A 26,632-nucleotide genomic window follows, 5' to 3' on the forward strand; every position below is an offset into this window, starting at 1 on the left:
AGTTTGATCAGGGAATTTAATGTAGCTTTGTCCTGGACAGATGCTAACTTTATGTTTAACAAAGAATGGGTTGCCTAATTTTACAGGAGTTGTGACAATTAAAACAAGGAAGTCTTCAGTGAATGTTTGTGTGCCCAATTTAAATGTAACTTTAATTGCTTTGTCAATTTTAACTATATTTCCGTTTGCCATTTTAACTTTATCTAGATCAGGCTTTTCTATTTCTGTTATTGAATTAATATTTGTGTAAATAAGTTCCTTGTAAAACTCGCGGCTTATCACATATGCAAATGCTCCTGTATCAATTAGTGCGCGTCTTTCTAATTCTCCATTAATTTCTTCCATTTTATTCGCTTACTCAGCAACGATCTTCCAGCATATAAAATTGAACCTCTGTCTACCATGAGAATAAAACAACATGACATGTCAAAAAAAGTAACGTTCGATAAAAGAAAGAACAATAAGTTTTTAACTGATTCTTTTATTGCACAAGCCATTCCAATTTATAATAGTCTGCCTTCTAATATTAGACTGAAAACAACATCGAACGCTTCCTTAAAAAGAGAACTTAAAGAATATTTTTGGAAAGAATTTTTGAAGGACCCAAAAGTAACAGATATAAAAGATGACATTGAGAGCATTAGATTTTAATTTTAATTTTTAATCTTCACGATGTACATATAAAATTGTGAGAACATTTTATGCTCGCATTTTAGGCCGTTTTTTTAATAATGTAAGGTCAAATTTTTAATTAAGTAATTTAATGATTTTATAAATTTACATAATGTTATATTCTTAACTTTACCTTGCCTCTTTTACCATTTGCTTTCTATACTTATGTGTATCAGAGGAAATTAACAATTATCCTTTTTATTAAATTTAAATTTAACGTAGGATAATGTTCAGCCTAAAAGTGGGACAATACTGAATAATTGCTAAACATGTGTTACTGGCTGTGGTGTGGTTTGAAGTACTTGTGTTGGGAGTTGCACAGATTTATTCACTTTATTTTTATTACTATTTCTTTTGCGTTTTCTACGCTTTTTGTTACTTTCTTTATAAACTGGTTCTTTTACTTTATCTAAACTAGGACTAGACGTGCTTTCGTTATAATAATTAACTGAGTTTTTATTATTTTCATTTTGTTTTTTAAAGTTGGGTGGCTTTATTAGTTTTTTTTGTTGATTAAATGGGTAATTCATACCTCTCATAGTTCTATTTTGAGGAATACTTGCACGATTAAACTGATTTGCTTGTTGACTACTATATCGGTTTTGTGCTGGCGCTGGGCTATCATAAACTATTCCCTGTCGAAGAAGTTGTGCAGGGGTATTTTTTGTTGGGAACCGATAAACTGGTCTTTTAACATAAGCTGGGTGAACAAATGGGGGGCTATCTGAAGGTTGAGTCCAATAATTCCGAGTTTGTGGCTGTTCATTATAATAAAATGGTCTAGGGGCCTTAAATTGTGGTCTAAACTCTCGGTAATTATTAGCACGGGGGGCATATTGGTGCTGGGGCCGATAGTTTTGCTGAAATTGACGGTAATTTGGTCGATAATTTTGATTTTGCGGGCGGAATTTTTGTCTAGAACTTTGTTTGTAGACTTGTTGCGGGTAATGTGGTGTGAAGATGTTTACTGGGCCTTGTTCTGATGGCTCATTGTTAGGTGCTATGCTGTGTTCAAGTTTTTGTTCTAGTTCTTTTTGATTATTTGAGATAGTAGTTATTGCTTTTAACATTTTATCTGTATTTGATTCGGTTATTTCGTTAAATCCGTCGTCAAAGTACTCTTCTCTGTTACACATTTCCCTAATTGCAATTTGTTGGCTAGCTAAGGTGCATAATTGTTCAATTGAATCAGTATCTGGCCTTTCTAACAGCTTAGGCTCAAGCCATTTCGGCATAGACTTAATGAAGAGGCGCTTTATTTGCTCGTTTTTTCGATTTTCTGACATCTGAATGGCAGAATCTCTTGCTGCTGTCTCTCTTTCGAATCTACGGGCTTCAGGATCACCTGCTCCTGCTGGCTCTACTACTATTTCAGGTGCTGGATATGCTTTCTTCGCTTCTGTTCTTAACTTTACTAAGAAATTTTTCACTGTGTCTGTTTTTGGATTAAACTTTTGGTTCTCCAACTTTATTATTCTGATCTCTCTCAAGTTGTCTTGTGTGAATATGTTTCTAAGAGCTGTTATACTATCCGCAAAAATTAGTCTGGTAGCCTCTGGTAGGGTTAAGAAGTATCTTAAAGCATCTCCTTTTAAATGTAATTGCAGAAAGTTCGCTTGTTGCGCGGCTGCGATTGCTGCAACTCCGATTGCACCTGTTATTAACTGTTCAAATTCGTTGAAATTGTCCGTTTCTGATCCAGAGAAGGGTGTGATGTTGATTTGCGCGTTTGCCATTTTGCTTTTTGCCCGTTTAGATTATATACTTATCGTTCAATCAATCTTATTTTTGTTCTAAAGTATTAAATAGCACACTTAACTTAACTTAATGGGAGAGATTAACTGGATAATAGAGATGAAAGGGTTAAATGAGTAGCACAAGAGATCAGAAAAAGAAACTACTGAAACCATTCAATCAGGAAATAATAAAGATGGGCTACTTATGAACCTATACTTAAAGCTCCGGTCGAATCGTCAGACTTATATCGTTGAAGCCGTATGGGCCGCCGAATTCTCACCATTAAAGAGTGCCCCTTAGTCTAGGAAAATTCGTGGGGACCACGACCGCAAAGGCCTTGTGGAAGCTGCACTCAGATAGGAAACAGCATAATGACCGAAGTCACTGTTTGATTCATTAACTTCAGGAGCTGGGTGGGGAAATTAAATATAATTGTTTTATTATTTTGTTTAAATTTAGGTTTTGCCCTCTTTTAGTTAATATTTAATTGATGGTTTCAGTAATTTAGCTTATTTTGATGTTATCTGGTAATCAGTAATGATGTTGTCAAGGTTAATATCTCTATCTGATTGAAGTTTGTTACGAATAAGGCCAAATTGGCGAACTTTTTGATTTAGACTTTTTGCTGTCCAATAAATTGCAACACGTTTATCATCTTTATCTAGCACATAAATTACAATGGACTTATAAACTGAAGAGGAGAAAGCGCTGATATTTTGTCCACAAAGACACAAACACAGTTTCCACCCATTGTTTCCTTAGTTACTGCTTTCTGCCTTATCGTCTTGTTTGGAAAGGAAGTGCTGGATGATGGCTGAAGATTCTTGAGGTTATGAAGTGAAAGAAAATAACGAATTTGTCAAAAGAAAGAAGAAAATGTCAAATTAATCAAAGAATTATTCGGAATTTTGGTCCGTTAAACTGGGAAACAGTTAATAACTCCTGTCACCATGTTACGCACTGATTTTTAGCGTGTTCCTCGTGGTGTTTTCTGAGGTTAATATTGGAGGTAATTAACTTGAATAATCACCAATTTACAAGGACTTATTTAGATGTTTCAAAGTGCGATTTTTAGCAGATATATTTTGAATAAATTTAGCTAGTGATAGCCTTTTATTGAGCGGTTCGGATGTGCGATATATCCACTAGTTTGCCTTGTATTCCAGAGTTTTAATCGTTTGCGGTTTAGTTCTAAGGTAGCCTGATTTAACTTAGTAATTTATAGAGATTTTTCTAGTTCAATCTTTAATTATTACAGCAAAGAATTAATCAATAATTATTAGCAAGAATATCTCAGGTTATATCAAGTCTTCAAAAATGTTAATCAACTGATTGTCAGGCTGGTTCTCCGGTGTTCTGGGGATCGTAAGTTCCGCAGGGCTGTACCTTGAGTTGTATTGGTCCTTCGCAAATATTTACTGATCTATAAGTTGGGCAATTATTAGCTTTTGTACGTCTCTTGATGTTTGTTAAGTACATATACATCTTCCGTATTAGCACCTACTTTATCAGAATAATTATTTCACCAAGTACATAATCTTTCATAAAGTTATTTACTAATTATGCGAATTTATCTTCAAGAAACTCAAAAAAGTAAAGATTGAGGCTTTTAGGCACTTAATATATTTATCAATAAACTGTCAATCTGCGGTTGTTTTTAATAAACATAAACAAATTAGGGGTTACAGGCCTAGATGGAAATACTAGCTATATATGGCCTTGAAACTAAATGAATATTATAGCAATTATTTATGGATATTTTAAGGAATATCATCACGTAACTATGAGGGACGAAATAGGGGCGTGACAGTTATCTTTTCCAAATTGCGGCTCTATCGGAAAATGATCGCATTAGCTTTGAACCAGTACAAGCGCTTTTTAAACATTCATTTTTCTCGGCAAAGTGGATCACACAAGTCTTGTTATTTTGGCTAAAAAATTTTTGAAGTCCGCTTAATGGGATAGTGGATAGATAAACGAAGTCATTCGAATATTATCTAGATAGTTCTTGTTAAGGTCTGCACAACCATGTCTCCTGTCATAACTCCGGCTGAGATGTTCCAACGTTTAATCCAGCTCCAAGATTAGATTGAGCTTGTTTACTTAAGGAGCATTATACACTGCTAACAAAGCAGTTTTTAATTTTTTTCTGATGTTCGAAAAGACTTGCATCTAAACTACATTTAAACTCTTCAAACCTGTTTGAGTCATATCTCCACCCCTACTTGTCCCTGAGTTTGACAAACAAGTAAAATAGCCACTTATTTTGAATAAGTGAGTGTTATTTTTTTTGTGAGCCATGACTCTTTATAAGCTACCATTACCTCTTTATTGTGCTTTTGATGGATCTGGTATTTGAATGCACAATTTGGCAGCGTTTAGATTCAGATCTCTTTTGGTTGCAATGTTTAAACAGTCTCTTGTATTCGGTAAACCACGTATGATACCAGTAGCGAAATCTAGCAATTCCTCTATATCAGTTGTCGTAAATTTAGGCTCCTCCAGTAGATTACGAGTCTTTCCACAGAAGAAGGTTCCATTTGTACTAATTTGGTAGATTAATAAAAAATAAACAGTCTTTGTATTGATATCTTTCAAGTTGATTAACTTTTGTTTTCATCTGTGCCGCCTGATTCGAGTGGGGCAATTCATTCGTTTTTTGGCGGCATTTTCTTCATTGAGGGTTTTCAATGGTTTTTTTGGTTCGTCGAGACCCTCACTCTTGTGTAATCTTTTTTATCAAATAACCCATTCCTCGCTGGCTCATCGCTAAAATTACTCATTATGTTTATCGGAACAATTAGGTTATGTTATATATATTTTAGCGATGAGCCAGCGAGGAATGGGATATTTGATTAAAAGATTGCACAAGAGTGATGGTCACAACGAACCAAATAAAAACATTGAAAATCCTCATTGATGAAAGTGCCGGCAAAAGTGAACGAATTGCCCAACTCTAATCTGAGGCAGCAGAAATGAAAATTAAAGTTAACCAACTTGAGATATATCAATCCAAAGATTGCTTGATATTTTGTAAGCTACCAAATTAGTCCTAATGGAACCTACCTCTAGGATGCCAATTGACTTGATCCAGAATGTGCTGAATGTCAATATCGAGCAGAGTGACATTAAAGCGTGCCCGCCACTTGCCACAGGGTCACTGATCAGTCCACGAACAGTTTTGCAAGGTTCTTGTACTTTGCAAGTTCTTTTATTTGCAAAGCTCTTGTACTGGAAAAAATCTGGAGCAAAAAAAGAATGGCTCCGAAATGTTCAAAATCCGAATAATGGAAAACAGTGAGTTTTCATCAACGAACGACTGAGCTAGCACGATTTGGCATTGAAAGGGCACTTTTGTACCCTTTGGTTCTCTAAATACGTGAGAACAAAATCGTACCCCCCCCCCTCGGGCCTCGTGTCCAGCGCGCAGGCAAAAGCGCCCTCGGGTAAGGGCACGAAATTCCTCGGTCGACTAAGATTTTGTTCTAACATGTACTTAAATTTCTCTTTGTTTGTTTTAGAAACCTCCAAGGACTCACGTGAGTGCTGCATCTTCCAACAATACTCAATCCAAGAAGGCTGTTGGTAAGTGTACTCGCACTTGAAGGAGAAATATTATAGATGTCGCTTTCTCATCATTGTACCTTTATCACGACTATATCATTTGAAAATGAACGATTCTGTTTATTTTTATCCGTTTTTACAACTAGAAGTTCCTGATCTCCGAATAGTAATAAGTGGAATTTAACCTGACTGGGATTGAAGTCTGATTAATAGATGAAGGTACGGAACAGATTGCTTTGATAGGTCAAATATTGTTTCAGTTACGTACTATTTTATGAGGTGATGTTTTAAGGACTTGTCATGAAGGTCAATTTGGCATCTAGCTTCAGAGGTGAACTAAATGTTTCCATGTTGAAAAAATGTACTCTTTAAATTGTAGAGCACTCAATAACTAATAAGTTGCTTATTATTTGAAATCAATGTGTCGCTGTTTGCCTCATTATAAAACGAGAATGAGGATAACCTCAGCAAATCATAATAACACGCTGATCTCGTGTACTAACTGTGTTCCTCTTTGTGACCAAACTATGGATGTTTTACCTGGCGCGTGAACGCTTTGTGTTGCAGTTGTGCCATCTCTGAGGCAAAAATCGTATTGCAACAGAAACTATGCATAGAATAGATCTGTTCCAAAGAAAAGTGAGATAAACACACTGCACAGGTATTCGGAGTTGATGACTTGGTGTTACAGGAATTTTCTCATGTTCGTATTCTGGCCAAACGATTGTCATCAGAATGGGATAAGTCATATGCCCCACCCAATAAGGACTGTGTCTAAGTGGAATTATACTTTGCAATCCTAAGAGCATCATACTTATGCATTATAGGCAGCAGTTTGAGATCGTTGTCTGAACACTGTGCTTTCTGTATTGAAAAACCATTTTAAAATATGATGAGCTGGGCGATCTGAACGGAGGAGTTACTGACATCCGTCTCCAAGCGGCATAATTAGTAGTTACTAAACCGGTGGAGATAGATATTGTGACAAAATTGATTCTTGGCCCAGTCATTGATGCTTACTCAAGTCAATGAAAATTATCAATGAGCAAATAAAATTGCTTGTTTTCACCCTATAAGAGCGTATTTTTTCACCCTATAAGAGCGGACTACTGTTTAAAAGCAGCTCCTTTTTTACTCAATCAATGAGAGCAGAAGGGGAATTAAATAAAGGCATAAAAATTGGAAGCAAAGAAAAAAGTTGACAGATTGGAATTCAGACAAAGGAAATGCAAAATTGAATGTTAAATTAGTATTATTAAATTGCTCACAAGTACGTATTAAACATTATTGTTACAAAATTTGCAAAGAAATATAAGGGAATATATTGAAGGACTTTTTTCTGCAGCCAAAATCAAAACTTTCCACGCATTCTAGAAAATTAAGAGTGGAACCATTGGAAAGTTTACTACGTGCAGAATTTAGTTTATTGTCTTTAAATAAATTTTTTTCACAAATGCCACCCGTCTTCTCCATCTGAATAAACACACAAACCTTGTTATCAACCGCTTTAGGTCTCTTGCTTTTTGTTAAAAAACTGCTCTATCTAATAGTGCCTGCCATTAGATCTTATTTGTTTGCAGAAGTTTTGAGATCTATGTTGTGGTATTTGGTATAAAAATTGTAAATTTTGCCGTTTTGTTTCAATTTTTTTTTCAATTATTTGGGTGCACAGGGCCTCCTACCACGCCTCTACTGATTTTGCAAATGGGTTATTAATTTATTTTTAGCGATACAATAACTCTTTTAAAGGAATTAATAAACAGGCTTAAGCATATTTCAATAAATTTGCAAATTTTCTTCATGTTTTTTGACATTTTCGATTTTTTATCAGTTTATCGCTTACATGACAAGATAATTTTCAGCTAAACATCATTTTTGTGCAATTCTTCTCTGCAGGTGGTAGCATAAAACGATATTTTTGAAATAGTCAAATTAACGGTTGTAATTTTTTCAGAAGAGTCAATGTGCAAATTGATTGGATAAAAATGAAAAAAAAGTTGTTCCAACCCTCTTTTGTGGACGAGGAACTATATAATCAAATGGTGTTTTTTCTTCAGTCTATTTTTGCCGATAGATTTTTTTCATTGTACTGAGTTGTGAGTGGTATCATTAGGAAGCTTGTCGAGTGTAGAACATTCAATTAAAAAGATGTTCTACCGAGGAGTTACCGAGGTTTCAAGTTTTATGAACGTTTGCCTGGTTTCCGTTGTTTTGTTCACATTTGTATTAATTTTCGCTGAAACTTCTATCGATATTCCTTAAAAGTATGTTAAATTTGTTGACGAGTCTTATTGAATTTACGTTTAAAGGTAAAGGAGAGTCTGAATTGTTTGAACCAGCTATTTTGAACAATTTGTTAGCTAAACAGCGTCACAAACTCTTCTTTAGTCTCCTTTGTCCAAATTGACGGGTAGTGCAGACTTAAAAACTGCTGACACACTCTAATCTTTGTTTACTAAGCGGAGTGCTATTTTGCCTTTGGTGTCTCAGAAAGTGCTCTTTCTAGAACTAACAATTTGACGGCATTTCGCTAATTTAAGTCGATGTTTATCAAGAATGCAACATTTTTTGATAAAAAAATGTCCTTTTGTCAAAAAATCTATTATGCAACTATTTGGAACAATTACGTTCTTTGTATAGACATTCAGCGATAGCGAGGGCAATTTTGTTCTTATCATTAATATTTGCAAGGAGAAGGGGTTCGGGTTCTATGTTGGCTCTTTTCTTTTTAAATTGTTTTCACCTTTTTTCATCCCAAATGCAGACAAGTCTGCTTTGAATTAGAGATGCAATTAACGAGAGGTCCTATCTACGTTCAAATTAGGCCCAATGAAAAAAATGTGTTTATTGAGTAAAGCTCATGGTTTTTATGACTCCGACAAAGTGTATTTCATAAATTTTTCATGACCTTGTGTGTTGCCAGCGTGTCTTGTCCTTGTGCAGACTTCAACATAAATCACTTTAATCGTAGTTTTAACTTGCTATGTAATGATTTATTAATGCGGCAAATTAATGCTTTCAGTTGATGCCTAATGGTTTTTCGCTAATATAACTCGATAATTCGAAATTCATTATGTGTTTATATATTGATTTTTTTGTCACAGTGGCTATTTCGGTTGCAGTTCAGTTTTTGTTTCCCTTTTGGACGCGCTGCCTTAGCAAGACTATTTTTGTTCTATAATTATATTTTCCAAAAATTATTCGACTGTAATCGGGTGATTACCTTTTTTTGAAAGTATTTTTGCCTTTGTTATATTAAATACAGACCAGAATGATTTCAGAACTCTCAAAACTCACTCTTTGAGAAATCAAAATTACCTTCAATTGACGTTCAGTGAGCGTAAAATGTGATTTCATTGAAAAGCTTATGGTTTTTTCTTCAACACTGTTTGCGCAAATTTGTTTGTTAATTTTTTCAGCCTGTATTCGTTATTGTAGTTTTTTCAACATCGTTTCATTTATGGCTTGTCCAATTGGCTTCCTTTGCGTTCACAAGATAATCTATCTAGTATTTGTTGAGTTAAACGGCTGTGGTTGTTTCGTCTTTTGGGTTTAAAAATTGTGTTTAAAAAATGAAGTCTTTTTTGAGGTTTTCCACTTTTTATCTTATTTCTGTCGCATTGTAACGTAGTCACAGCAAAGAGAGTGGTCACCTTGTGCTTTGCATAAATTTGATAATAACCTTCATAGCTGTTTTGTCTTATAAAAAAAGGAGTGTTACTTCGATACTACGACCTTTTTAAACGTTTTTTCTATTTTTGGACAATTTCTCATTTTTGAGGTTCTCTCTGATGTCTTTTTCTGATTATCACATTGATGCCACATTCAAATATCGCAATGATGACCATGAAAGACGGAGCAATTACTTTATTTGTCAATGTTTTTAGTGAATGGATTATGTTTTTAAAGGCTTCGTCACAGTTTACTCGCAAAATTTTATTGACTTTTTGATCTTTGCCTTTATTTGTTGGTTTTGTTGTCGTAAGACACTCTGGATAATGGCAATTCTCAATGGCTCTTTTTGGTGCTCTGGAGGTATAGATGAAACCATTTCAAGAATTTAGTTTATAGCTAAATGGTTTTTATGACTGAAATTAATTGTTTTCAAAGGTCATATATTTTTTTAAATTGCCCTTTTGTCTCTTGTGATTCATGCTCCAAAAACACAGGTTCCTTATTTTTTCGGGTGAAATGGAAGTCAGTTTGTTTAGTTATGGTTTTTTATGCTATTTTGACTAGATAGACATTGTGATTGGTCGTAATTATTGGTTAAATTTTTTATTTGATTTTGTTTGGCTTGTCTCTTAGTCTCTAATGGCAGATATCATCGACCTTCTAATAAGAATTTTTAAATTTGTTTAGTGATTTGATTTGAAACCGATTTTTCAAATAGATACAAGTTTTTTGAAAAGTATATGGATTTTTGAAAGCTTTCTTCCTCTTCCTCAAAATGGCATAAGTGTGTCTGATTTTGACTTTGTTATTGTTTTTTAAAACTAGATAGACATTCAGTTATGGTCATAGTTGACGTTTATATTTGATATTTGATTTTATTGTTTGGCTTGTCTCTTAGTCTCCTTAATGGCAGATATCATCGGCCTTCTAATAATTTATTTTGTTTTGATTGGTTTGTTGACTTGTTTAATTTGTTTACTGATTTGATTGTAAAGCAATTTTTTAAATATATACGCCAAATATTTTTGGACAGCATATGATTTTTTGAAAGCTTTCTATGTCTTCCTCATTTGGCAGACAAGTAGTTCAAAATTGTGGTTGAGCGGGGTCAGAACATTATATGCGCACCCAAATTACCCAGCCTCCTTGCTACTATATATGTCCAAGAAGCACAAAAGAAGATAATGACACTAAAAAATTTGAAAAATTTAATCAACTGCATATAATTATACTGTCTCATATTTTTCAGTTCTTGTACAATAATTTTGATTGCAGACGATTAAAATGAGGATATGATTTAATTTTGCGAGATGCAAACGTTTTAAACTAGAACAACAAACTCCGACGAAGCAAAAATACCGCTACGAAGCTTTAAAGAAGTCAAAATGTTTTTAAAATATTTGCTGAAATACCAATTTGACTGTACGTGGGCCGCAAGATAATGCGGATAAAGGCCATTCAAGTTTCAATACTTTTCAAGTGAACAAGCTTATAAAGCATCCTAAATCACTACACTTAATACTGAATGCAATTTCGCTTACAACAATGGCTTATATCATTTCTTATTTTTGTCGAGGACTAAGTTGGACTTTTCTGCTGCACGCAGACTCGCATGACTCGCATTATTAGTATAAGAAACAAAAGTTAATTTCTAGTCGAGTGATGCCTATTGGGAGAAATTGAGTTTTTCATCTAATATTACGCGATATAGAAGGCAAAAAGGAACTTTTCTGATATTTTCATTCGACCGTTTATTTGAAAATACTTTTTATCATGGAGCATAACTGCGGGAAAGTTTTTTTTAAGTACCGGTTAACGAGATTAATATGCATTTACGTGATTTTAAGAGGGCTTAATCATTTCTCCTAGAATTAATGGAAAGATTATCTATGTTCAGGTTTACAGTGATTATTGTTTCGTAGAAAAGCGTGATGATAAGCCTTTAGTTCATCTCCAGTGAGGTTTCTATTATATTTGATCTAATCCGAGTATGAATTTCTTTTAAGTTTTCTAGAGCTTTTTCCTATTCACTTGGAGTTAACCAGTCAAATTTATATTAGTTGGTTTATAACTTGTTTAGGTTTATATTGTTTAATATTTTCTGCTTCGATTTGTCAAACTCGATATCTTATGCAATTGTTGAATCTTTCTTTTTTGATATCGTCTTGTTTTTTATTCAACGATTTGTTTTGTAGATATTTAGTTGTTTCGCTGGAATTAGTGCACTTTTTTACTGTCGACGGGGACCATTGTTTTCCGAAGAAAATACGACTAACTTGTTTGATTTTTGGTTCTTGGCACACGGCTATGGGTAGCTAAAATGAGCTGCTTTATGTAAAACAAATCTGAGTTTTAAAAAGCAATCAACAAATTAAATCAAATGCTTGTTAAATGCTCTACAAAATCCAACCTATTGTCCAGATCTGCACCTGGATAATTTACCATTTTTGCGACTTAATATTAGATTAGTTTTTGAAGTTTTTATTGAATGATTTGTTACCCAGTGTCAAAGAGACAGTTTGATCTACATTGATTGCTATTTTATTACTATTCAAATTACGAGCTATTATTGTAAGATCATGCTGAAACAAATTTCCTATGTTTTCTTTTGGCTGTGAGGCAGCGTCATCAGCTCGGAGCGTTTTCATTGATCTGTTCTGATGCAATGAGGAAATCAGCGGTGTACTCAGAATTGGACAAGCAGAAAACCTTTCAAGGCTTGTGTGATGCTACCCTGTAATAAAGCAGTTAAACAAAACAGATTAAGGAAAAAATTTGAAAAATGTGGTTTGGCTAAATTTTCTGAGTAACTTTGTTTTCTTCAGCAGATGGCTTTCGATTCAGTGTGTACGTAATGAAATGTGAAAAATGTAGGTACAATATACCCGCGTGGATGCAACTGGAGCATCGTAGTTTGAAACTCTTGTTTGTCAACACAATGGTCTGTAAGCTATGCAACTGTTGTTCAAATTTTTTTTGAAACAATATTATCTGTAGAGAGTAGAATTGGTAAATTTTGAAATCGTTGTCCCATTTCGATTTCCCGATTTCTGGCTCAGTTTGATTTCGTGATTTGATTCTGTAATTTGCATTGAAGAGAAGTTTGGGGGTATGGGGGTTCTTGTTTAACATCAACTTTCCAATTTTCCAACAATTTGATGAATCATCTAACTTAAGTCAAAATTAGTCGAGTGAGCAGCAGAATGGGTTTTTCAATTATGTCACGTCGGGCAGTGCTTGGCCTTTGACACCCATCCTAATGTTTTTCAAATATTGACCTTCGATTCAGTGCGTTAAAGATATTTTGTTCAGGTGAAGTTAGTGCTGCTGATTCGTCTCTACAAGCAATGATGTTGGTCAAAGAGACAGTTTGATCTACATTGATTGCTATTTTATTACTATTCAAATTACGAGCTATTATTGTAAGATCATGCTGAAACAAATTTCCTATGTTTTCTTTTGGCTGTGAGGCAGCGTCATCAGCTCGGAGCGTTTTCATTGATCTGTTGTTCTGATGCCATGAGGAAATCAGCGGTGTACTCAGAATTGGACAAGCAGAAAACCTTTCAAGGCTTGTGTGATGCTACTCTGTAATAAAGCAGTTAAACAAAACAGATTAAGGAAAAAATTTGAAAAATGTGGTTTGGCTAAATTTTCTGAGTAACTTTGTTTTCTTCAGCAGATGGCTTTCGATTCAGTGTGTACGTAATGAAATGTGAAAAATGTAGGTACAATATACCCGCGTGGATGCAACTGGAGCATCGTAGTTTGAAACTCTTGTTTGTCAACACAATGGTCTGTAAGCTATGCAACTGTTGTTCAAATTTTTTTTGAAACAATATTATCTGTAGAGAGTAGAATTGGTAAATTTTGAAATCGTTGTCCCATTTCGATTTCCCGATTTCTGGCTCAGTTTGATTTCGTGATTTGATTCTGTAATTTGCATTGAAGAGAAGTTTGGGGGTATGGGGGTTCTTGTTTAACATCAACTTTCCAATTTTCCAACAATTTGATGAATCATCTAACTTAAGTCAAAATTAGTCGAGTGAGCAGCAGAATGGGTTTTTCAATTATGTCACGTCGGGCAGTGCTTGGCCTTTGACACCCATCCTAATGTTTTTCAAATATTGACCTTCGATTCAGTGCGTTAAAGATATTTTGTTCAGGTGAAGTTAGTGCTGCTGATTCGTCTCTACAAGCAATGGCTGGTGGAGATGTTGGTGGTGGTGCAGGTAAACAGGATGGGACAGGAGATGGCAAGAAAGAGATGGTGCCTGCGATACTGGAAAGGAAGACAGACTCTTGGGTCCACTGGGAAGACTTCAAAAAGGCTTTCAAGTGAGTTCACGACAGGAGACCGAAGGGGAGGTTTAAAATATTAAACCAAATGGAAAAAAATTAAGTATGCGTCTACATTTTGCGAAAATGATTCGAGAATGGTCACATACTGTTTCAAGTCACTGCAACCTTTTTCAGATATTTTTGAAAAGAGAAACCATTTTATAACAAATTGGGTCAGGCAGCATAAAATTTAAAATACGTCAAAGTGTTTATATATTTTCATGCCCTTAAATTATTTCCGTTAGTAGAATTTAATAATACAGTAGGATTTCTTATCTGCAACAAATGTGTACATTTTTTTGAATTTATGACTTTTTGTTGCTACCCTGACATGATAGGATAGTTTGTTTAATTTATATTTTCAATTTAAGTTTCCTGGTGTAGGATTTCTTATCTGCAACAAATGTGTACATTTTTTTGAATTTATGACTTTTTGTTGCTACCCTGACATGATAGGTTAGTTTGTTTAATTTATTTTTTCAATTTAAGTTTCCTGGTGCTATACAGTAGGATTTCTTATCTGTAGGAAAAATCAGTAGGAAAAAATGACGCACAAAAATCATTTTTTCCATTTCAACAATAATCAAATAGAAAAATAGAAAGAGTTATTTTCCGTTTGAATTGGTATGTCTCGACGAACTATATACTCAAATGGGTTGTTTTGTTCAGTCAATTTTAGCCAATCGATTTATTCATCCACGAGGGTTGTGAGTGGTATCATTAGGAAGCCCGAACAGTCTAGAATATATAATTAACAAGAAGTTTTTTCGAAGTTTTGTGAACATTTGACTAATTTGCGTCGTTTTTCACATTTCCCTTATTTTTACGCATTTTATTTGCCACTTTTGCTGAAAATATGTTAAAATTGTTAACGATAGTGTTGTTGGTACCTCTAAAGATATAACAGTGTTGTTGAACTGTTTGATTCAATTTTTGGCTAAAATTTCTCTCAATTTTTTAAAATCCAGCCTTTTTTGGTCACAAATGACACGAAATATGCTTCATTTCGTTTAAATTTGCCGCATTAACACTCCTAAAAAACGCTGAGAGAATATTTTTTAACTCCAAAGAGGGCTTGTTTTACTTGCGCCTAATAGAGAGTGTTCTTGAATTAAAGTTTTGCCGGTTTTTTTGCTAGTTGAAATCGATAATTATGCAAAATGCATCATTAATTTGTGATGTATTGACTTCTTTTTGTCAAACTATCCATATCCATAATTTTTGGATCAATTACGTGCTCCCGATTGACGACAGCAATAGCAAGGCTAGTTTTGGTCTAATTATTCTTTTTTAAAGTCCAAAATGAATTCGGATTGTAATCAGTCGCTGTCTTTTTAAAAATATTTTTTTTGCATCTTTTGCTCTTTTTATGTTAATTAAAGAAGAGAACAGTTAAAATCAAAGCTTATAATTTTTCAATTAGAAACAAACGACAGGTGTAAGTTCCTTAATTCCATCCTAAGGAGCTTCAAGCTTATCTACTTCTTTATTCGAAAGCTTATGATCGTTTTGACTTCAAAACGTAATTTAATAAACAATGGATTATTGAGCTTTTCCACTTTTTTCTTTTTTCTCTTCAAGTTGTGGGCTACGATCAGCAACGACAGGTCGCATCCTTTTTCTGAAAGATAAAAATTTAGTACTTTCTTGTGGTTTTAAGTTTTAGGTAATGATATTTGTGGCTTTGATACTACGATTTTGCCAAAAAATTCAGTTTTTGGACATTTCTTCTTCTTCGAGATTCTTTTTCACGTCTTGTTACATCTGTTAAAAGGTCAGATATCAGATGATTGGCGTTTGTAAAGCAGGCACATTTGAGCATATCATTTTTTTTTCAGTGAGTGGATTATGGTTTTAACGGGATCGACGCACTCTTCTAGGAAGTTTTAATATAATTTTTCTAATTTTTCTATTGATTGTCGGTTTTTTGTAGTCTTATTATTTTTTTATAATTGCAGTTCTTAGCGGCTTCCACAGAATGAACAAAGGAACTTGATTTCTGATTTCAATTGATAGCTCAAGGTTTTCATGACTATTAAATCAAATGTTTTAAAAATTATAGACTTTTTTGAAATTGTAGTGTGCTCTTTTTTGTCGTCCAGTTTGCTTCCTAATAAGTTTCAGGGAAACCTATCTAATTTTTTTAGTCAAAAGCTTGTGGTTGTTTTGGCTTTTTGAAGTATATGTTTTCAAAGTAAACACTGTGTGATTGAGCTTTTCTACTTTTTTCTCTTTTTGGTCAATATGTAGGTTAAGATCAGCAACAACAGGTCGCATCGCCTTTCCATTAGACTAAAATTTAAAAAAATTGCGGGTTTTACGTTTTTGGTCACCGTTTTTGCCTTGATGAAACGAGTTTCCACATTTTTGATTTTGGACATTTCCCATCTTTGAGTTACTTTTTTTGTCTCTTTTCAGTCAATATATCATTTTTTAACCTCTTCGACGCCGTCCTCTGGCAAAACTTTCAAAACTCAAAACTTTTTTTTTCAAAATATTTGTTTTAATTGTCAATTATTTTGTAGTCGTACGAAAGATTCTTGATAATTGCTGTTCTTGGTGGCTTCCTATGAATGAACGAAGCAACTTTTTTTCTGATTACGTTTGATAGCTAAAGTTTTTCATGACTTTGAAATCAAATGTTTTTAAAAGAGCTTGGAAGTTTTTTTTAACATTGTAGTTTGCTCTTGTTTTTGTCGTCCTATCTGTTTCCGAGGGGGCTTCACGGAAACCTATCTAGATTTTTAGTCGAAAACTTATGGTCGTCTTGTCTTTTAAAAGTGCATTTCAGAATAGACAATGGGCTATTGAGCTTTGCTAACTTTTTCTCTTTTTGTTCAAATTGTAGTTTAAGATCAGCAACGACAGGTCGCATCGTCTTTCAGCGAGACTAATATTCAATAATTTCTGCGGTTTTAAATTTTAAGTAATGGTTTTTTGGCTTTGATAAAATGAGTTTTCAAAAAAGTTGATTTTTGGACACTTTGCCATCTTTGAGGTTCTTTTTCTTCCTTGAATAGATCATAGTTTTAACGGCTTCTCTGCCGATTTCTGGCAGAATTTAGCGGAATTTAAAAGAAACTATAGACGGATCTTTTAACTTTGCAGTTTGCTGTTCTGTTTTGCCCGCTTGTTACCTAGTGTCAATAATTACAGGTCTTATGCCACTTTATCGCTGTTGATGAGAGGCAAAATTGGATTTATCTAAAGATTTTAGTGCATCGCTTATTGGTTTAACGGCTTCGACACCGGTTTTTAGCAACAGTTCAATTTAATTATTGTCTTTGTTTGTCGTTCTTTTTGTAGACGTATGACTTATTTCGAATAATGACTGATCTCCATGGATTTGTTTGGAGAAGTAATTGAATCTATTTAATGATTCCAATTCATAGCTAAAGTTTTTTTTTACTTTGAAATAAATTGTTTTCGAAAAATTCAAATCTATTTATTAACTTTGGCCTTTTTGTGTACGTGTTAGTTAATCTCATTTATCAGAGGTCATACATCACATTATTGGTGTTCAAAGAAGGTGGAAGTGATTTTATTTTTTTATGGAGTAGATTTTGGTGTTAACGGCTTTGACGCCGTTTTCTCTCAAATTTTGATTGATTTCTTGTTTTTCGTCTCTATTTGTCGTTTGTTTTTGGTGACGTACGACATATTTTGGTTGATTACAGGTATCTTTCTTTTCACATAGAGGCATGAATGAACTTGAATCTATTTACAGTTTTTAGTTGATATATTGTGGGTTTCATTTTTTGAAATTATGTGATTTCAAAAAATATAAACGTTTTTTTAACATAGTTGCATTTTTATTCTTTTTTGTCTTGTCAATTGAGCCAAAATTGTGGATGTGTGAGGTCGGTACATTATATGCAAATGCATATTACCGAGCCTCTTTGTTCAGTTTTTCTTCATATTGGAATCAGAAAGCTTTCACAACAATTAAATCAGGATAAATGTTGATACATAAATAAGAAATAGGGAATTCAATTGGTGTGAAAGCAGCAAAAATTTCATAAATTGAATGTATCTAATAGTTTTTTTTTTATTTTATGAAACTCATTTTCTACGCAATTTAATTTACTTGCTAAAATTTTACCAAACACATTGATGAAATCATTCGTATTGAATTTTTTTCAAAAATGAATAACAACTGGCTGGTATTTTTTAATGAAATTTTAATGCGATAATGCTGAGGACAAAAAATTATTGTACGAAGCAAGTTTTTGTCACATAAGCAACAATATTTTTCGGGTGAAGGCCCGAAGAAGCTTCTCCCCTGTAGGACTTAATTAAAATTATTATTTTTTTTATTGAATTCGTCTTGCATTGTTTGCAGTAATTGTATTTAAATTATCTGCACTCTTGCAATTTTTACATGAATTGTATCATGGAAATCTTTAAAATCAGACAAGAATGGATTAACCGGAAAATTTGCTAGATGCTTGGTGGAGGCAGTCCAATAATATCTATGATTATCGAATCAAAGAAGCCAAAATTAAGCACAAATAACCAAAAGCTCAAGCGAAAAAGTCATGAAACGAGCATGAAACTGTCCATGACTTCAGTATTATAGTAAATGATTGAGCACGCTCTTAAAGCTCACTTGTGTTTTTATCAGCGTTATTTGAATTTAATATTTGCCTCCTCCATTAGGCTTACCATTATGAAATTGTCCCTGAACTCATTCAGAAAACTTTTTATTGAGCATTGAATGGTAAATATAGCGGGATTTGTCTGAGTGTAGAAAACGTCTTGAAGTTTTGAAGCTTTTTTGACAAACGATGCTGGTAGTATCACTGTTATTGTTTTGTCAGTTTTCTGGTTCAATTTCATTGCGTCTATAACAATAATTGTTGATATGTCGGCAATCTTTTGGGTATCTTTTTGGGCATATTTTTACCCAATAATGAAAAGGTTTGAATTGCTGATAGCGTTATTATTTTTATTAATTAGACATCCGTCTTATTTTTTATATTTTTGTATTTTGTGGTCATAGAACGTAGATTATGTTTTTTTTTATTAATTGAATCACCGCTTTTTCAATCTACCCAGACATTCGTCCTTGCTATCGGATATCTTTTTCTGAGAAGAATATTTAGATTCCATACTATCCTCAGAATACTCTGGACATTACCTGGCCAAAGTCGGAATTCGCGAGTAAATTTACTCAATATTATCACTCTTTTCCACGCTATAAGTAACTCATTTCCACGTGTTTCTTTTGTCCGCGGTTGCGGTATCAAATAACAAAGGTAAAGTCTGTGGAACTCTTAAAATAAAATAATTGGGATTACTTAACATTGAAGCTTTGATATTGAGTTGTTAATTAGTTTGCAGAATTTAGGAGCTAATCTTGTGCAAATTGACTATGTAAACAAAGGAACAAACTTTAGCGATGTATTTTGGAGTGGAATGTAGCTTTATTTCTTATGTAAACAAAAGAGAGACTAGCTTCGCAAAGTAATCACGTTGTCAGAAATAGTCAGAATAAAACTCAGATGTCAATAAACGAAAGGAACCAAGTATGAATACAGCAGAAAAAAAGACTGGAAGAGCTTAGACAAGCAATGATGTTTATTTATGAATTCTCCCCAAACCCCAAAACTGCAACCCTAAAAGCTATTTTTGGTATGATAAAAATAAGTATGTAATCCCTATAAGCAGCTACAAGTTTTGAGTTACTGTTTAGTGTTTTCAGGAAGGAGACAATGGGTACGTTAACTAGAGAAAATTCCTGCTAAAAAAATTGAGAAAAAACACCAATTGTGCTTTGAAGGATTTGTGGGTCATTTTTTTGCATTTTTCCAGGAAAAAGTAAATTTATTTGCCCGTAAAGATTACCCAAAGCATTGAGAATAGGAAACAAAATAAAACAGATAAAGGAGATAAAGGTTTTTGTCAAAAATGTTAGTGTGAAGAAGCAAAGCGTACTGTATGGTTAATATTACCCTTACAAATTGTTTTAATTTGCGTATGGTAGGTAAAAAGACTTTTGATAACTAAAAATTGATCCGTTTATGGTGTAATTCGGCAATTGTTTGTACCTTTGTGAAATAACTAGACGGGTTGGCATCATAGCGAAATTAAATAGAGCAGAAGTGTTGTTGTAAAGAAATGAATGAAGAAATGAAATGAAAAGGAAAATGAATTAAAAAAATGTTCGCTTTCTGTTGCAAAAGTTGTTTTGGATCCAAGATCGGTACTCCCTTTGGAAACTATCTGAGTAAAACTTCAGATTTGATTTTGTATTTGTAGGAGAAATTTGGTACAGATCTTGGTAGTTAAGGCAAATAATTATTGGAGTTGTTATTTTCATATTGTGTCAGTCAGTGAGGTACACTGGTAAATTTTGTAAAAAATAAAGTGTCTACTTGAAACTGGAGCTAGGCAAAAGTCACATCGCTATAGTTTTGATAATTTTACAATGGAAGTAATCAATAATGTCAGAAAAACAGCAATCAAAGTATTGGAAGATCATAAAGTACTAAAACGGAATTTTTAGTAGAAGTAATGAGATATGAATTAAGTATGATAATTGAGGTAGGTAAACGCAATGAGAAAAACAGCGAACCCCTTCCGGCTACTCAAATGTTTTTAATTTCTTTTTTGGAGCAAAAAAAAAGAAACAATAACTGAAACTTTTTATGAACTTTTATGAAAGAAACAAATATTTTACCAGAGTTATTGTGTTCTTTTATAACCTAATTTGAATTTGAAGGGCTCTAATTGGTTAAATTTCAATTTCAAGGTATTAGCGCTGACGAATATTTTACAAAGAGAAAGGCAGAAAAATCTAAGTTTTCTTGATTTTTCCATCCTTATGCTCATAAGGAGAACAATTAAAAATTGACTAAAAATAAACATTGCTAGATTCACAGTGGGAGCAAAATTATTCATAGGCTAAATCAGAGAAGTATCAGTAACAGGGGAAAGTATGGATGTACCTGTATAAAAACTGTTGAACTTGAAACATGAGTCCTGAAATACGCAAGTCGAGTTGTCAACGAATTTTCGAACATCTTGAGCAAACATTTACTTAAGATAAACTACAGCGCATGACCAACACTCTACGCCCACTATTACTTTTATACGTTAGGTCAACTACCATATTTGATTCCTGAAATACGCAAACCGAGTTGTCCACGAAATTCCGAACATCTTGAGCAAACATTTACTTAAGATAAAGTACAGCGCATGACCAACATTTTACGACCACTTTTACCTTTATACGTTAGATCAAAATTTTCTAAAAGGAACGAAACGTTAAGTTACGCTGATAAAAACTGATAAGGTGGAGTACCCTTAGGCACAAGCAAAAACGGTGAGAGAGAGGCTTACGATGCTGAGAAACAGTTGTTCGTCTGTCAAAAATTGAGTGAAAAAACGCCCAAGTGGTGAAGTTGGCTCTTAGTGAGAGAAGAATTGTATTTTTTGTGTGAGTTCTTTGTGAAAGAACATTGTTTTGAAAGTTTCAGTGAGTGAGACTGCAACTAATTCAAAACCGCTGGTTGCGAAGATTATAAGTTTCTGGCCATTAACACAGCTACTGTGAGATAGAACTTATTAGAAATGTTTCGGTTAGGATATGTTACGCACTAACTTTTATAGTTTTTGTCTCGGTGTTTTGGAGATCAATATTTGAAGTAATTAACTAGAATTATCACCATGGTACAAGGACTTATTATAGTTGTTTCATAATGCAATTTTAAGCGGATATATTTTGAATAAAGTTAGCTAGTAATAGTTTTTATTGAGCGGTTCGAATGCGTGATATATACGCTAGTTGTCTTGTATTTTAATAGCTTTTCGGCGTTCTATTTAACTCTATTGAAGCCTGTTGTTACTTACTGTTTTTATAAAGATTTTCGAGTTCAATCTTCAATCATTTTATCGAAATTATAACGAAATTTTCAAAGGCTGTCTAATCAGTTTCAATTGTTATTGAGTTTTTCAATCAACTGATTATCAGGCTGGTTCTCTTGTGTTCTGGTGATCGTGGGTTCCGCAGGGCCGTACCTAAAGTTGTATTGGTCCTTCGCAAATGTTTACTGATCTTCAAGTTGGGCAATTTCCTGCTTTTGTACGTCTCTTGATGTTTGTTAAGTACATATACAGTTTCCGTAATAGCGCCAACTTTATCAGCATAATTACTTCACCAGGTAAATATTTTGTCGAGAAGTTATTTAGCAATTATACAAAGTCATCATTACGGAACTTAAAAAGGTAAATTTGAGGCTGTTAGGTACGTAATATCAGTAATGTGTCAATCTTCGTTTGTTTTTATTAAACATAAACAAATAAGGGCTTGCAGCCTAGACGGAAATACAGGCTAGATATGGCCTTGAGATCTATCTGAATATGAACTAAATTAAAGCACTTTATATGAATGTTTAAAGGAAAATCGTCACGTAACTATGAGGCACGGAATAGGGGCGTCACAGGAAGTAAATTGACTGATTTTTGGATACTTGCGGAAAGACTGATTGAATTGGTTTGATTTAGTGCGGATCATTAATTAGTTTTAATAGAAAAATTCATTTTGTTTGTTGAACTCATTTATCTGTCTCTGTCTATAACATTACTTGTTGCTGGTATTACACATTTTTGATTATTAATTCAATTATCTAGAGTGAAGTTTTCAAGCAGCCGAGAGAGAGAGCAACCTTTTTTGGTGGCAGCACAGTATACTCCCTACAACAAGAGGAACCACAAACTTTTTTTGGACTTTTGATAGTGTTTTGGGCGCTAGCCAGTCCCCAGCTAGAAGCCTTCTAACGATAAAAATACAAAATTCTCCAGTGTCAATTAGATCTACTTGAAAAAAGCCTAATTTGCGAATGATTTCAGAAATGTCCCTCTCGATATTAATTTTGAATTAAGAAGGCAATTAACAGTTTTGGATATCATTGTTCACAAGAACAATTAAGTGTTTGAATTGGGGCTCAAGTAAATGCAAATAAATTTCGGGCAATAAAAATTGAGGCTACTTACATGCTCCATATTGTCGAAATGGTTTACGTTCATCCGTGAATGCTAAGTGACAAATTGTATGCCTATGACGAAATTTGCCTTCTCGGCCACGTAGTGGAATTTTTCATGCCATTGCGCAGATTTGCCTGATTTGTCATGTTTGGCTATACTTTTCTATTAGAAATGGGTTGTGAGATTTTCTTCGTGCTTCAGGAGTGTCATTCTCTACCACAAACCTCAGAGCTATCCCTACAAAGAAACTGCCTCTGATTTCAAGGTAAACTTTTTTTTACATTTTTTTTATTAAAACAACTCTTAGCTCTTTTTATTAGTCACCCAATTTCAAAATCTAACTATTTAGCCATGAGCAAATGTGCATTTTTAAGTTAAACAATCTTTTAATGGATGTTTGTGTGGAGTGTACTTGTGATCTCGAGTTTTTTATTCGGGTGTTTTTTGCTAAAAATGATCCGGTTCCAGCAATTATAATTTTATAGCACTGTAGTTTGGAGTCTATGCGACTAAGTTGCGACTTCAACCCGCCCTCTTTGCAAAACTCATTCAATATCCCTGGAACCTCCCGCAGGTCGAGCTCTTCCTTGAGCAATAATAGCGCCAGCCAACCGCTTTTGAAGAAAAAAGGTTTTGCAATTATGGGAACTGTTTCTATCTTCCATTTTAAGAAGATTTAGCGCTCAATGCAAAATATGAGCGTCAGATTTAGCATTCCCATAAATAAATTTTTCTGTACGTAATGGCTGACTGTTTCCCAGTGAGTTCATTTAGCTGGATACTACAGAAGATTTTTGTTCAGTCTTCATGACTGTACGTACCCTGATAGAGCCTCTTTCTCTAGTTAGAGCGCCAAAATAGTGTACAAAAAATGAATGTAAAACGATCCAATGAACTTTAAAACTATTTTTGAAACTATTTTGCGTGCAAGAGTAATCATCCTGTTATTTTTGAGTCATTTTTCGATTGGTAAATGGAAACAGTTCCCTGTACAGGTAGTGTATCCACTGCCGCGCTATCTAAGTTGATGCCCCATTCTGGTACAACAATTGTTGGTGGTGGTGGAAATCTGAAGCCGTTGAGCTCAGCTGGCGCATCTTTATCCTTCATCCCTTCTATCAAGGTTGTTATATGTATGAAGCACTAGACTTGCTCCATGTTGATACATGTTGGATTCCACCTTACATAACTCTTTGTACACTCAATTAATTATTCGTACAGATAAACTTATGTTGTTCAGTTTGCCTCTAATCAATTTTTCTAATAAAAAAAACAATTTTGAAAAAGATTTTTAAAAATTGTTATTAAATATATGAATTTTTTTTCATTAATTACAGACATATGTGATTTTTCCGACCCACTTTAATGGAGGGAGGAACTATATACTCAAATGGGTTTTTTCTTCAGTTTGGGTTCATTGGGTTTCTTAGTCAATTTTGGCTGATCGATATATTCATCGTAGACATTTCAGACTGGTATCATCAGAGAGCCCGTCCACCGTAGAATGTGGAATTAAAAAGATTTTATTGATTTTCCTTTTTCGAGTTATTGAGGTTAAAATCTATGTGAACAAAGGACGGAATTCGTTGTTTTTATTTTAATTTTCCTTATTTTTTGACCAAATTTTTGTCAATTTGTTAAATTGTTAATAACAATGCTATTGGTTTTACTTTTAAGGATTGGTTCTATCCGCGTCTCTTGGTATATATTTTTGCTAAGTTTTGCCATTCTTCCTGCAACCATTAAATATTCGGATTAAATTGGGGCGCTCTCTTCTTCAAATTATTTTCGCATTTTTGTATTTTTTTTCATGCTAATTACTAACAAGATTGATTTCAAATCAAGGCCTAATTAATGAAAAATCCTTTTAAGAAAAAAATGAAGCCAAATAAATAGATAATATGTCTTCAGAGGAATGCTCATAGTTTTTATGGCTTTGACGATGTGTTTTCGTAGTTTTTTATTGATTTCTTGTTTTGCTTTCATTTGTCATGCTTTTTGCAGCTTCAAGACTACGTCTTATTAATCAGAGATCCAATTGGGTTCTTAATGAACTACAGGAGAACCTATACATTGGTTCCAATTGGCGTTGAAGAAAGCGCAATCGAAATTTTTTTTTATTTCCCATGTATAACTTATGGTTTTAAATATTGTGACAACGCTTTCTTGTTAAATTTAATTGATCAATTGCTATCGAATTGGAAGCAATTATTGTAAACTTGTGTGTCTTTTTATGTAGTGTTTGTTTGCTAATTTTTTTTGCTAAATATTTATTATATTTGCTAATTAATCTTTTCAGCAAACATATAATAAAATATGCGGCAAAATACGCAAAATCAGGGCCAGGGTTGGACTCATCTTGGATTCTTGCAATCATTAGTTATTCGGATTATATTGTGACTTTTTCAAAATATTTTTCCATTTTTGTTTTTTTATGCTAACTACTATCGAGAATGATTTCAAATCAAGGCCCAATTAATTGAAAAACTCATTACCAACAAAATGAGGCCAAATAAATAGTTATGTCTTCAGAGAAACGCTCATAGTTTTTATGGATTTGACAATGTGTTTTCGTAATTTTTAATTGTTTTGTTCTTTAGTGTCTTATTGTAAACGTGTGTCTCTTTTTAATGCCAATTTCAATTTTTTCAATTGCTCTCACTCCAAAATGAACTGGTTGTTCAAACAAAACCAATTGCTACTGAGAAAATGACACGGCTGGGATAGGCAAGTGGTTAACGCAGCTGTTGGGAGAATTGGAATATGAAGGTCGGGCATCGAACCCTTCCTTCATCTGATGTTTTTGAACGCATAGACAACTTTATCTAGGCTACAGCCCCTGAATTTATTTGCGCTTTCTATCATTCGAGTGCAATTTTTCTGACATTAGTCGGTTTATGTTTTTATTTGTTTTGCCGTTCTCTTTGTAGTCGTCTGAACTACTATGGATAATTGCAGGTCTTAATTGCTTCCTTAGAGGTATAAATTAACCTTCTTAATGAGCCGATTTGATACTTATTGGTTATATTCAATTTTTATTTGGTTGTTTTCAAAATTAGGTGCGTATTTTTGAACACTGACCCTTTTGTTCGTCCTCGTCAACCTGCTACTGATTGTAGTTTTTGACAGGTCTCATATCTTATCTAATGAAGTACAGGTTAATTTTTCAAGTTGAGTCTTCATCCGATTCCGTTTTCTTTTTGTTGTTAAATGGTTAATATAGACATCGAGTTTTAATCTTAAATAATTTTTGCTTGATTTTACTCTCATTAATTAGAAGTCTCATTGGCCCTCTAACCCGGCATTATTTTTCACTTAGTTGTTTGTTGATCTCCTCCTCATTTGGTAGACAATGAAATCAAAACGTGGATGAGCGGGGTTGGAACATTGTGCGAATGCACATTACCGAGCCTCCTTTTTTCTCTATCCGCTAAAACAGAGCAAGCAAAACTCCATTAACTGAACTGATTTTTTTAGAAAAAAATTCAAACCAGAATAACGTACGCTTGTTGAGGACGGCGAAACGAAATAGAGTGGAGCCGATCTTGGCGTCATGATGGCGTATTTTGTCCTCAGTATTATTTCAAAGTTTGCTCATTTTCGCTCAAATTGTTTTCCAGATAGCTCTAAGGTAACTTATATATTTTTTCAGATA

At 33.7% G+C, this 26,632-nt stretch overlaps 1 protein-coding gene across 1 annotated transcript in view; it reads left to right on the forward strand.

The window, feature by feature from the left end:
• LOC142343099 (androglobin-like) overlaps positions 1–26,632 on the forward strand; it is a 307,512-nt gene that overhangs the window by 104,172 nt on the left and 176,708 nt on the right. The window contains 3 exon segments of the mRNA XM_075394786.1: positions 5,931–5,994; positions 13,815–13,986; positions 23,179–23,242. Of these exon segments, the coding sequence (XP_075250901.1) occupies positions 5,931–5,994; positions 13,815–13,986; positions 23,179–23,242 (300 nt within the window).

This window comes from Convolutriloba macropyga, chromosome 7 (assembly GCF_964194025.1).
Source record: "Convolutriloba macropyga chromosome 7, txConMacr16.3, whole genome shotgun sequence".
Classification (NCBI taxonomy): domain Eukaryota; kingdom Metazoa; phylum Xenacoelomorpha; order Acoela; family Convolutidae; genus Convolutriloba; species Convolutriloba macropyga.